General features: G+C 36.1%; 1 protein-coding gene across 2 annotated transcripts in view; it reads right to left on the minus strand.

The window, feature by feature from the left end:
- LOC127647809 (protein kinase C beta type-like) overlaps positions 1-14,472 on the minus strand; it is a 203,977-nt gene that overhangs the window by 128,711 nt on the left and 60,794 nt on the right. For both annotated transcript variants that reach the window (XM_052132287.1, XM_052132286.1), the window contains exon 3: positions 1,953-2,035. In XM_052132287.1, coding sequence (XP_051988247.1) covers positions 1,953-2,035 — 83 coding nt within the window. The remainder of the gene's footprint in view (positions 1-1,952; positions 2,036-14,472) is intronic.

Raw genomic sequence — 14,472 nt, forward strand, 5'->3', positions numbered from 1 at the left:
GCTACCGCACCATTCAAGGCAATCTCCAATTCATTCCAATGGGGAGTACTGCAGAGCTTGTCAGAGCAATGGAACGTAAAGGGAGTGGAGCATAGCGTAGGGTCATCTTTTTTTAACAACATGAACATTTCTCATATGGGTTTACTCAGATAAAAAGGGTTGTTTATCAGTGTTGAAGGTAACACACATGAACTCACAAGCCACTGTGAATGAGCTTCTCTCATGTACTTATGAATGTGCTACAGACGTTAAGATTTTCCCTGAAACATGACTAATATTTAGGGTTTGATTCACCAAACCTTATCCGTGCCTTTAGAATAATTGGAATATGGACTATTTTTATGATACTTTTGGGTCCTTTTTAATCTTTAAGTGAGGCACTATCCACTGTTATTGCACTTAAAAGACAGACTGAGATATTAATTAAAACATATTTGTTTTCTGCAGAAGATAGAAAGCAATTTGGCTTTGAAATTACATGAGGGTGAGTAAATGAGTCAAATACTGCTTTAACATCATCAGATTACTTTATTGCAGATTGCTCAAATTACTTTACTTTTCAAATATACACCACAATATCAAAGATAATTTTTAAAACAAGCAAAATGTTACTTTCATTCATATTTACTGACAAATAAATTGAAAACCTTCTGCATTACATAGCCTACTAGTATGAGTGATGTGATAGCGTGTCTACACTCCAAGTGAGTGGATATGTCTTTCAACCTGATGTGACAACAACTCAAATCACACTCATTATAATCATCAAAGCTGTTTACAATGTAAGCGGTATCATTATAGTACTGGAATAATATCATTGCATTCCAAGCTTGTTAAGCATAACAAGTTTTTGTTTTCCATAAAACGTAACCATAGAACATAATGAGTTACAGTTATTAAGGAGTAACATAATCTAACGTGTTAAGTGTGATACCCCAACACTTTTATTATGCAGAGAATCGAGCATTGATTTGAGAAAGGAAAATACATTTATTTAAAAAAAATACACAGATTCTAAAGAGCAAAGCAATGTCCTGTAACAGCTCATTTCCCGATTTATCGTCTTTCCTCTTCCTGTGTTTGAGTGTGCAGTAATTGTAGTAAAGTGACTGAGCAGCCATTTTGATCTTTCAATCTCTGTGTAAACAAATTATTTCTCATCCACACCCACAAAAAAGTTTCCCACACCTTATGAAAGATGACTTTCCAGTTACTTGTAATAAAAAATTCATAGAGATTGCATTCACATAGAGCAATTTCCAGGCTATGAAATCCTTAGCTAGAAAAATCTATAAAAGTCATAGAAATGTCTATAGTGAAATAAAGCTTTCATGAGTTGGATAACTGGATAAGCATTAAAAGAATAATAATAATAATAATAATAATAATAATAATAATAATAATAAACATTTTTGGCACACTTTATTTATTGCAATATGAAAATAAACTTTTCTAGGCAGTGAAATATTTTAGAGCTGTGCATAGCTTTAAAAACGTCCACTATAACATTCACTGTAGAAATGTCCATGACTTTAAAAAGATTGAACTAATGACCATACATTTTCTAGACCTGGAAATCACAATTTAAAAATGATTTATTACCAGGAACCCTGAAAAGCTCTGATCTCCTGTGTCTCATGAGCCAAGGCAAACTGAGTGAAAAATGTCCTCCACCTAACTCTCTAGGAGGACACTGGAGACCGCAGTTATCGTCACTGCAGCTGTCTCGCACACTTCCTCAGTGACAGTATGTCTGATTAGATTTACCAGAAGTCGACAACTTTCGCCCACCTTTTTATCTCCTTAACATGGGATTGAGAGACAAAGACAGATTGAAAAGGCAAGGGAGAACAGACAAAGAGAGAGAAAGACGGAAAGAACACGGGAAGGAGGAAGGGAGGGAGAGAGAGACAGAAAATGGGAATGAGAGATGCAGAGATTTTTGTACTCACATCTGATGCAGGACCCTTATCTGCTCCAGGGCAGGAAAAGGTAACGAATTCATGGCAGCGCTTGTGCACCACAAAACAGCAGACTAGAAGGAAACAAGGAGTGAAAGAGATAATCAGTCAAAAGCAGAGCACATGGCACTGACAGACATTTATCTGGTCTGACATCCTGTCCATCATTCTGGAGGTCTTTTGTTTTGTTGTGTGTTGTGTTGATGTCATTGTCATGATAATAATGAGGAAAGGGGATGGTATCATGAGATCAGCCAAAATGTCATCGTTTTCAAAAGTAAGTGGTACAAGAGAACGTTTTCAAAAGAAATTTCGGAAGAGGAAAGCACCGTTCCAATGTGGATGAGAGGTGTAAATGTAGCAAAATCAATGCGTTTTTAACCGAAAACGTATTCAGGGGCTTCCACATAACTCACATCAGAAGATAACTTCACGGAATGAAGCATAAGTGTTGGTGTTCCGTAGTGTTGTAATGCGGTGCTCAAAGTTTAAACAATTTCAACATTGACCCCATTGCCGCTGACCTTTTGTAGCGCAGCCATTGATTTCCAGACAATTCAGATGATGCTTCATTCCTTAGGCACTGTCAGCGCTAAAGTCAAAACAAGACATTCTCTGAAGCGCGTTTCATCTGGAGGTCTGAAGTGACACTTAATAACATCGATGAACGGTGCGTTCATGCACCAACACAAGTGTATGTGGAAGCTCCTTTAATGTGGACGTGCCTTAGACCATGCACCTGCCTGCACAACCCACATGCACTATATACCGGTAGTCAAAAGTATGTGGACAACCATTCATATGAATGGATTTGGATACACCTATTTCTAACAGGTGCATAAAATCAAGCATACAACCATAAAATCTCTTTAGACAAACATATAAAGTAGAATGGAGCATGCCAAAAAACACAGTCAGCCCCACCGGGATTTTGCAGCACTTTTTCTTGATTGGTGCATCCCAAAATGACTGAATTTACTGAGGCTTTTCTCAAAAATTGTGATGCCTTCAGCACCTTTTGCTGTTTAGCAATGAAAACTCACCATTAGTCATAGTATAATTGTGTAATTTCTGTCAATGACAGCATAGTTGCAAAAACCTGTAAATATTTTATGGCATATTAACTGAATTTGCAAGCAAAAGAAAAAAAAAATCTATATATACATAAAGCATACTAGGGATGAGCGATATGACCAAAATCTACCCGGTACCCATGCAGAGTCGTGAACTTTTGAACTCTCACAACAAGCAAAATATGGCGACATTTGGAATGGTTTGGTTTGGAAATTCTTTGTATTTGAGGCTGATGAAAAGGGAAACATCATAGATCAGTAAAAACCTATTTGTAAACGGTGCTTTCACAATTTTCTGACGAAAGGAGGAAACACATCAAACTTAATAAACACCTGAAAGACAGACACCCGGATTAATTCAAGCAACCAAAGCAGGTTAGTTTAAAAGCATATTATCATTTGCATTAGTGCTGAAACGATTAGTCGACATTATCGACAACTTCGAAAATAAAAAAATTACGAGAAAATTAATTGCCTTCATTGTCGTTTGATCTCATTTAACGTAAAATTAAATCGTATTAAACTAATGATGTGCGAGAGCAGCACTGCAGTTCACGCCTGACTGAGGAGAGGAATAATTACACAGATCACAGTCCAGATGCACTCTAAACTTTCACAGCTTAATTTTATGTAGATCCCAAAGTATTAGGGAATTATAAAAAAAATAAAAATAAAAATAAAGTAAATTCAGAAGCAGTCTCGTTGTGGAATAAGCGGAGCTGGAGCTCTTTAAAGGAAACATCCTGGCGTTACAAATGCAGTTAAATTTAATGTGTTATAGCTTTATTAAAGTTCAAATAATACAGAAGCAGTTCATGTTAATACCTTTAAACTGAAGGTGCCTCTTCACTGAGTTGCGCGAATGTCCCGATCTAAGGGGGAGAGATTAAAACTGCACCGGCTGAGAGAGACTCTGCCTCGGGGACGCTCATCCTTCGAGCACGGACGCTCATCCCTCGAGTGCGGACGCTTAATGCAGCTAGATTAGAACTTGTTTAATCATAATATATGTCACTGTGCATTTCTTATCGTGAAGAAAAATGGTTATGCAGCTTTATTAATACGAGAGCACTTTGCACATTAGTTTGGAAATAGTTTTTATTCATTCTATTGTATGCTTGTTTATTTAGTTTTGTTTTAGTACTTGGTAAAAACTTAAAGTAAAAGTTGCAAAAGTTGAAGCAAATCTTATATAAGTGTTCAAAAATACTTTAAGCACACATTGTTCAGTTTTGTTATAATTAAAAAATAATATATTTAAATTAAAGTGTTGCTCAATGGCATATTTCTGTTCTTAGTTCTGCTGCTAATGTTTTGTAGACTTTGATAATAAAAGAGTGTGGATTAGTAACCTGTTTTTGCTTTGGTACCGAAAACGGTATCGAGTACAGTGAAATTTCAATGGTATTGGTACCGACTACTGAAATTTTGGTACCGTGACAACACTAGAACAGTATCACTAGTGATAATCAATGTGCAAACCACAGATGTCGCACCTGTTTTAATAACAAGCTCTTTATTTTCTGGACCTGTTTGGGAGCCGCCCCATTCTGTGGAGATTTCGTTCTCTATTTGGGGTTTTCTTAGGTCAATAATGATTGAGTAGCACAAGTGATCCCGCTCAAAGCTCTCCTGTTTCTGGAGCACAAATATCGGAAAGCCAGCTGGATTTGCCTGCACTCTGGAGCACCAGAGTGAAACATTCGCTTGTCAGATGAGAAGAATGAAATTTGCTTGGGCATCTGCAGAAATATATTAAATGCCAGAAAAGGCCTGTCCATGTCACATCACCCAGCCCTTTACATTCAAAAGCTAAAATACACGTAATGGCTAGTCAATGTGTCTAGTCAACACAACCCTTAATTACTGTATTTAAATTGTATTAAATTGTTTGCCTCAGACAATATAAGTAAACTTTGGTACGGTTAAAATAGTACACCTACAATAAAACTGAAGACTAAAAACACAAACGCAGGCCTGAAGCCATTATTACATAATCTGATTGTGATAATTTGATCTAACCGTGATTATTAATGATAATAGTGATTATTGTGCACTAAGTTTAAAGGAATATTCCAGGTTTAATACAAGTTAAGCTCAATTGACAGCATTTGTGACTAGGGTTGCAGCGGTATACCGGTTTCACGGTATACCATGGTTTGAAAATTGACGGTTATCATACCATGTACATTTGCTTATCTACGGTATTGAGAAAAAAATTCAACCGGACGGAGAATCTCACATGCGCGTGCGCATCTCCTTTATTCCTTGTCTGTCTGTCAGACTCATCTTGCGACAAACGCGCGCAGCGGAGAAAATGTCTGAGAGAAGAGAGGCAAGGGGGTCTGACATGAGTGTGTGTGTGTGTGAGTTAAAGCAGTGTTTCTCAACTGGTTTATTCGGACTGGGTTGCAGACAGCAGGGAAAGAGGTTTCCATGGTTCTCCCATTGAAGATATTTCGGCAGCCTCCCAAGGTATAGACTATTTAGGACTGCCGACATAGATTTAATGATAATCTCGCAAACAGCTAAAGCAGACATGCTTTAATGTGGCCCGCGGCTCATTTATAGTAAAAGCCTTTTTATTTTTCATTGGATATTTCAGTTAACTTGCATTGGGACCTAACACATCTCCACAAGCATTTAACATGCTCAGGTTTGCCAGATAAGAGACAAAACACCCCTAGTTTGAGATTTACACTTGCGCAAATTGGAAATATTCCGCCTAATTTGATACTTATTTTGTGCAATCTGGCAAAAATGCACGTCTCGCTTTCTCCTTTGAACAAACTTAGCGATCTGTAGTGCAATATTCTGCTCAAGAAAAAGTGTTATAAGGCTACTTTGTGTCCATTCATGAGGCTGCTTGGTGCTACTAATTTTGCAGGTAAACCTTCTCAGTGATTAAATTAAATATAAATGTAGATCTCGGCATCATTGACACACGGAGGGGTAATTATTGACATGCGAGCAAAAAGCAAGCCAGAGACGAATATGTAAATGTATTTTTTATTTGTGCAATTTAGAAACATGGAAGTCCCTTCGCACCTGTAGGTTAATCTAACTCTTGCAGTATTCATTTATCATAGTCATGCAGTCTGTGTTATTCAGTTGTGTGCTGAAAGTCAATCCATCGAGGAGACCCACATCACGATCTTTTAGCATGTAAACGGGTAAAGTTTTAGAAAAAAAATAAGTAAACTCGCCCGGTTTGCGACAAACATTAAAAGTTCTATACGTTTCTTTTTTTTTTATTATTAGTAAAACTGAATAATAAATTAACAGGGAAGTAGAGTTGGCAAAATACATTTATAATCTCCGCCTTTATTTTGTTTTTTAATGCCTGATAGAAAAGTATTTATCTTTATAGAGCAATACAATACTTTAGGCAATTGCAGAATAGTCTCACTAGTCACAGATACACTTCAGAAAATTGAGTACACAACTATTTCTGGGCTTAAAAGATACAAAAACCAAATCAATGCAGAACATTGTATCTCAAAAGCAATACAATGTGGCCCCCTATGCACTAAAGCCTGATGTGGGCCCCTTTACCAAAATAGTTACAAATATTAATAATTACACACCATCTCTTTACAAATTTGTTTCAGGATTTTACATGAGTAAAAGTAACTGTTATATTTTGACAAAAAGTTATAGTTTCTTATGAAATTATCTAAAGGTAGACTCTATTAGACCTCATTTTATATCAACAGTGGCAGTTTTAGTTAAAGTTTCAAGATGTGTTTCAGCTAGTATTTATTTTTCATAATAACATTAATTTATTACTATTATTACTATTATTTAAGACTAGCACACTGACCTAACCATGGTAATGAGGAGCCTTTCCTTCTGTGTAATATCTGTATAAATATTTAATATTTGGTAACAAACAGGATAATAATGGGTTCATATAAGTAAATATGCTCTTCAATTTTTAAAAGTGGTAGAGAAAACGTCCCGTAGATTTTGTTGTTGACATCATCAACAAAAATAATGTCACTTGATTAATGTCCTTGTACTGGAAAACCATGAACAAAACTATACAACATAAAAGGAAATGCAACCCAGGATACATTAAATACAGGTTATGTTTAATCTATGGCAGGTCGACACTTGATTTCCAATGTAAAATCTGTCCTGAAGCAAAACCAGTTGAGAAGCAGTAGAGTTAAAGTATATGTTAACTGTTAATAATCATAGGACATTACTTTAAAAGCTCACACAGCTGATGTTATTATTCATTTAGTAGTTCATTTAACATACTATGATAACATGTAAACTAACATGCTTTAGTTATATAACATGTTATAGTTACATTATATTTTTATCATGTTTATAATTCTGTTTATTATAATTCTGTTAGCTTTCTTATTTTTTCTATTTATTTTATTTTCAAAAGGGAGATGTTTTTTTACACGTATGTACCAAGAGTGTACGCCGCATCATTCTTAAAAGTGTAACACATACTTCAATAAAATAAATGGTTTCAAGTTTCAATTATAATAAAGTGTTTGCTCAAAAATAAATAAATAAATAAAATAACCCTTCTGTTTTCTCTAATAATAGTAATTGTGTAATACCATATACCGTGAAACCGTAATATTTTCTGAGACGTTATCATACCGTGAAAATCTCATACCGTTGCAACCCTATTTGTGACATAATATAAAAATGAATTTTTTATGTTGTGGACTACTTGCTCCTTTTCTTTAAAGCTGAACTACAGAACTTTGTGCTCTCTCGCAACATCTGTGGTTGAAACTTAAAACTGCAAGCAATTTGCAGAAGTAAGTTGTGTTTCAGCACTGCTCATCTGCTCGGATGAATCTCATGGTTTGAGTTTACCTGGAAATCGCCTGTGTGTGAGCTTGACTGGGAGATATTCAGAATCAGAGTCATAACGTGCTATATTCTTGTTGATATTGTTATTCTATTAAACTTTTAAAACTGAAATATTACTTAGTATGATAAAGATAAACGGCATTTGTATTTAGGCTACATATTTTTAATGAATACATTTTATATTTATAGCACTTTTCTTTTATACACTTACCAATTTAAGAGATGAAACTCGATATGGTTGAAATGAGTTCAATGGAAAACTTTATTAGTATTATTATTATATCGTACAGACTCAGTTGATAACGTAATACTACAACAGTACATCTAGGCACTGCACACAATTACAATGTAAACTAAACACCTAAAATGGGGATTTAATACATGAGGATCAAATATACTTTATTCAGAATATGCAGAAATAGGCAATATAAAAATTACAATAATACTATTAATTTAATTAATAATTTATTCGGCAGTAAATTTATAATAGATAGATGATACACACTAAACAAATTAATATGAGCATTACTATGAAATGGAATCAGTACATATTAAACAACTTGATTTCATGGGGAAGTATACCTTGAAGTAACTTGTAAATAGACAAACTGCTAAAAGGTCAATAAGTGATAGCTTGTGCATTTCTGCGACTGTGGCAAAAACAATGAAACCAAAGGGAAACTACAAACTACAGCAATGTTATTAAATACTTAGAATTCATGAATATTAGTAAACATGTTAAAGTAACTTCAGTGGACAATGTAGATACATCTCAATCCGTTAACACCTGAGTATTGTTCAATTCATACAAGCATGACAAGCAATAAAGACCTCAACAACCCTACCAGACAACATTTCCAAGCATTATAGCAAGTAAAGAACTTCGCCAAACAGTTAACAGATAAAAGATCCATCCAGACTGCAGCGATGCTGTCCTGAACTGTGTGACAGTGACTGACTGAACCAGCAAGAACACGTGACAGCCAGTTTTTCTTTTTGTGTTTACGGACATGACGTAATTAAGTAAGTATGAATGAATGACATTAGCCTGCGATTTTGCGCCAAATCCGACCCGACAGCTCAAAATACAAATCATTTTTGTAGGCTTACCGTAATGAATCAGGGTAAGGTAAGGGCATTGTTTTTGTTTTTTTACCTTAATCAATAATGGCATTTTGCTCATCTTTAACCAAAAAAATCGTCCATAGTGCAGCTTAAAAAAAAAAGTTTAAATCTGTGTTATAGTGAGGCATTTACAATGGATGTGAATGAGGCAAATTTTGGAAGGTTAAAATACTCACTGTTTAAAAAGATTAGCCACCAGACATAAACAATATGCATGGAAACATGATTTTAGTGATATAAAATCACTGACTAACCTTTTCTGTGGCAAGTTATTGTCAATTTTACAACTTCGTTGCCATGATGATGTGATGTCAACAAACCCTAAAATGACTGAAAAAATTACAATTTAAACAAATAATAATAATAATAATAATACACCCAAATAATGCATGAGTTTTGACAGGTGAATTAAGAAGTGTTTTTATAAAATTATTAGCTTAAAAGTTCTGCTTTTAAACCCTCCACAAATTGGCCCACTTCCATTGTAAGTGCCTCACTGCCCAGCAAACAATGACCTGTCAGTCTGCTGGCATTTTTTTTGGGTGGCATGCCCAATCACTGTCACACAGTTCAGGACAGCATCACTGCAGTCTGGATGGATCTTTTATCTGTTAACTGTTTGGCGAAGTTCTTTACTTGCTATAATGCTTGGAAATGTTGTCTGGTAGGGTTGTTGAGGTCTTTATTGCTTGTCAAGCTCATATGAATCGAACAATACTCGTGTGATAACTGATCGAGATGTATCTACATTGTCCAGTGAATTTATTTTAACATGTTTACTAATATTCATGACTTCTGAGGATTTTATAACATTGCTGTAAGTTTGTAGGTTCCCTAAAAGTGTGATACAGTTTTTTTTTTTTTTTTTGCCACAGTCCCAGAAATGCACAAGCTATCACTTATTGACCTTTTAGCAGACTGTCTATTTACAAGTTAATTCAAGGTATACTTCCCCATGAAATAACTAATCATCTCAAGTTGTTTAATATGATTCCATATCATAGTAATATCGGTCCGCTGGCATTGTTTGGGTGGTATGCCGCCAGCGGCTTGACGTGGGTGGTTCTCCACCAGCAAGCCGATAGTAGGCAGGCACTCATTGGTCTTTGCATCATCTCTGATGGTGAAGAGTCCGCCTACAGGTTGGAGGTTGACCACCTGGTGACCTGGTGCAATCAAAACAACCTTGAGCTCAACGCTCTAAAGACAGTGGAGATGGTTGTGGACTTTAGGAAGAACTCAGCCTCACCTGCACCTGCCCCATCACCATTTGTGACTCCACAATCGACACTGTGGAGTCTTTCCGCTTCCTGGGAACTATCATCTCCCAGGACCTCAAGTGGGAGCTGAACATCAGCTCCCTCATCAAGAAAGCACAACAGAGAATGTACTTCCTGCGGCAGCTGAAGAAATTCAACCTGCCAAAGACAATGATGGTGCACTTCTACACAGCCATCATCGAGTCCATCCTCACATCCTCCATCACTATCTGGTACGCTGCTACTACTGCCAAGGACAAGGGCAGACTGCAGCGTGTCATCCGGTCTGCAGAGAAGGTGATTGACTGCAATCTGCCGCCCCTCCAGGACCCTGAAGTGTGCTGGAAAGATTATAGCTGATCTCTCCCACCCTGGCCACAATCTCTTTCAGTCACTCCCCTCTGGCAGAAGGCTGAGGCCATCAGGACAAAAACCTCACGCCACAAGAACAGTTTCTTCCCATCCGCCACTTGCCTGATCAACAAGGCCCAGTACCCACTGTTGTGAATTCTTTGACTTATTGTCCGTAACTTAATTTTTTTAAGTCTTGGGTTACGGAAAACACGCATTATACAGTTTGACGCAGATATGATTCTAAGGTGAGTGACGTATTCTTTATTACGCAAGTGGCGCAACCGGAGTTTGTAATCTTTCCATTCACGTGCAGCATCCTTAAGTGCAAGTTAAAGTTATTGACGAAGTAAGTTCATATCATGATTCTTTGTTTGATGCGGAATGTTTCTGTATGTGTTGCAAATAGTTCTGGCGTTAAAGCCAGTATTGCCGCTGTTTGCAATCTGTATAATTATTAGTTTGTCACATGTAAACACTCACGCTAGCACGGCTGCTTATATTGCTAAGATCTGCAATATGATTCTATATGTTCATTTATTTCCATATGTGCATAATACTATATTCTGTAGTTTGTTATCTTTAATATGATAACGCTGCATAATAAGATCCATGTTATTAAGTCCTTTCGATAGTTTATATCCCTTGCTTTCTTTATCTAAGCATATATATGAGAGACATATATATATTGATATTGTTTATTGGTAATTTACTGTTGAATCATAACAGTATGTATGTATGTATGTAGACAAGTTATTTTTTTCTGTTTGATTGTTTATTACAAGAACTACCTCAGTTGTATACCGTTATGTGTACAAGGTTGAATCTTGTAGAAATAAAAGGTGGGAAAGATATCTGATGACTCCTACTCCCTGATCAGAGTACTGTAGTGGTTAAGACCTTAAAAAAACATCATTCATTGGGGCAATCCCCAACACCCACCCTGACACTCTCCACTCCACCTCTGGCTCTATATTCCACTGTACTACTCTGCTCTCTTTTATTTTATTCTTACTTTTAATTGATACTGTGTGGACATATTTATATTTATATTGCTTATATTTTAATTCTTGTTTCATATATTTAGAGATTGTGTGACACGCGCCTACAACACCAAAACAAATTCCTTGTATGCGTAAATAAAAGCTTTTTTCTGATTTCTGATTCTTCTAGTAAAGTCTTAGCTTGCATCTGTGGATGCAGTGGTGAATGGTGTTGACTAACAAAACTTTACCAAAATAATCCCAAGCCCATGTTCATGATATCATTACAGATGAATGATGTTTTTTAGACAGTGATGTCTGAGGGATCAGAGATCAAGTGCATCCAGAAGTGGTTTTCGTCTTGCCGTGGTTTTAAAAGTTTTTTCCCCATTTCAGTAGATAGGTGTTGTACAAAAGCTGCCCAAGAGCATTGGCAAGATAGCTGACAAGTGAACTAACTTGCCATAAAAGGACTTTGGCTGAAGGCCGTATGCTAATATTCCATTCTAAACATAGCCAAGGACAGCAGGATAAGTTTTAGGCCATGTCATACAATCCAGCAGTCAACCAACTCCAGAACTATAAGAGACATGGCCTACTATGCAAATGATGTACTGGGCTGGATTAATTGGTACAATGCCCCTCTGTTCACAACACTAATTAAACAAGCACCTCTGCAATGTGACATATTGAGGTCATGGTAAGGGCATTTCTCTTCCCATTTGGAGGTTAACAGGTCTGTGTTCTGCAAGTCTGACACCTCGAATTATCATCAGTTATCATCAGAGATGGGAGCAAGTAATACATGTTCAAGTCACAAGCAAATCTCGAGTCTTAACCATCAAGTCTCGAGTCAAGTCCAGTGCAGACAAAGCAAGCAAGTTAAGTCAAGTCAGTGACTCACCTCAAGCAAGTCAAGTCGAGTCGAGTCCTGATGAGTTTCAAGGCAAGTCGTCTCTAGCCACAGTACTAAAATAAATAGAGGTACATTTTTTAAATAAATGTTTATTTTTGCTCTGAAAAGATGAACGTATATAAATATATTTGCATGCATTTTTTTATATGCGTTATATAACAGAAATGTGTTATACAAAAAAAAAAAAAAAAATTATATATATATATATATATATATATATATATATATATATATATATAGTAAATTGCATTAATGAACATGCACGGTATTTTTATCGTGGGCACTTAAAATACTGTGAATACTTCTAGATTCCTTATTATACGAATGGTTTAGAATTAAACGGTTAAAATGTATAAAACTGCGTGTATTCTGTGTAAAAATATGGTCAGATTTTCACATTGATTAACAAAAACGGCAGACGGGCTAAATGAAAAATGCAAATTCACTCTCTGACAGAAGGTGGCGCTTATGCAGCAGAAATATAGCTGTTACCCTGGTAACGCCTGTACACAAAGCAGCCCTGCGCTTATAATCAATAGCCTACATTATTAGGCATTCTACAGAGGTAAAACGAAAAGAAAATGCCATTGAAGACAGTCAGTTCCCTTCAGTGATACATTTATATAAAATAGTCATAAAGGTATTGCTTTCAAGGGCTTTAATATGAGAGCACTTTCATGACAAGTCATTCTGTATATTTTTGTTACGATCCCTTGTTGTCTGCCCCGTGTTTCTCGTGTCGCCGTCACGGACTTCAATCACCATGATTCCCGGCCTCTCATCACTGTGTCATTGTGCTCACCTGTTTGTCGTTTTGTCATCATCATCATGTCTGTGTATTTAAACCCCACTGTTCCTCCGTTCCCTTGTCGATCGTTGATGTTTTGCTCACGTTTGGATGTAGATGTCTTGCCTGTCTTGCCTTGTTAACCCAGTTTGTGTACCTCTGATGTTTTCATGTTTTAGTTTCAGTTTTCCCATCGTGGATGTTTCATTTGTTCCTGTTTGTCTTGTTTCCACTGTTGATTACTAAACCCGCGTTTAGATCCTCACTCCTCGTCTGCCTCCTCCTGCTTAACGTTACAATTTTATACTACTTGTCACGTTTTAAATAAAGTGCTGTGACTGCAAATCTGCCTGTTATATTTTTTATATTGCCAACAAATGGTTATTGTTGACTGTTGAAAATGTTTTAAAAGGCACACACATTTAGAGGCAATGTCAGGTAATTTCAAAATTGTCGCTACAAAACATGAGATTAAGCATTAATAATTTTTATTTACTGACAACCCTCGAGCATTTGAACAGTAATTTTACATATTAATCTTTCTGAATAATGAAATGATTTACTTACCTTTCCTTCCATTAGAAATGTCTGATGAAATTCGAGGTTGTGGTGGATTGTATCAGATATTTTTACGTTGCATATTTTCATACTTTTTTATTCACACAGTCCAATTAGAAATCTTTATATTCAAATTAGATTATTCTGGGAACTGGACAATCATCTGTCATTTTGGCGGTTGTGAGCGCTGCGTTAACTGCGCAAATGCAGATCAGTGGTGCTGGCGGGCTTACATTTTAATTAATATCGCAATATTTTTTAAACACATTTCTGTTTATAAGAAGTAATGAAATAATAATAATAAAAAGTAATTGTCGAGTCATGCAGTTCAAGTCAAGTCAGGTCTCGAGTCACTGGTTCTCAAGTTAAAGTCAAGTAATTTTCTTCATTTAGTCAAGCAAGTCACAAGTCCTTAAATTTGCGACTTTAGTCAGACTCGAGTCAAGTCATGTAAATCGAGTCCCCCCACCTCTGGTTATCATTAATAGTTAACCCTGAAAGGAAGTAAAAACAAAAGGTTAGCCTTAATAAGACTTAATAGATTTAATTCTTCATATTACATAAGGAACGTTTCAACAGCACTTTCAAAAACACTTCTGTAACTACAAATGATA

Source organism: Xyrauchen texanus, chromosome 8 (assembly GCF_025860055.1).
Source record: "Xyrauchen texanus isolate HMW12.3.18 chromosome 8, RBS_HiC_50CHRs, whole genome shotgun sequence".
Classification (NCBI taxonomy): domain Eukaryota; kingdom Metazoa; phylum Chordata; class Actinopteri; order Cypriniformes; family Catostomidae; genus Xyrauchen; species Xyrauchen texanus.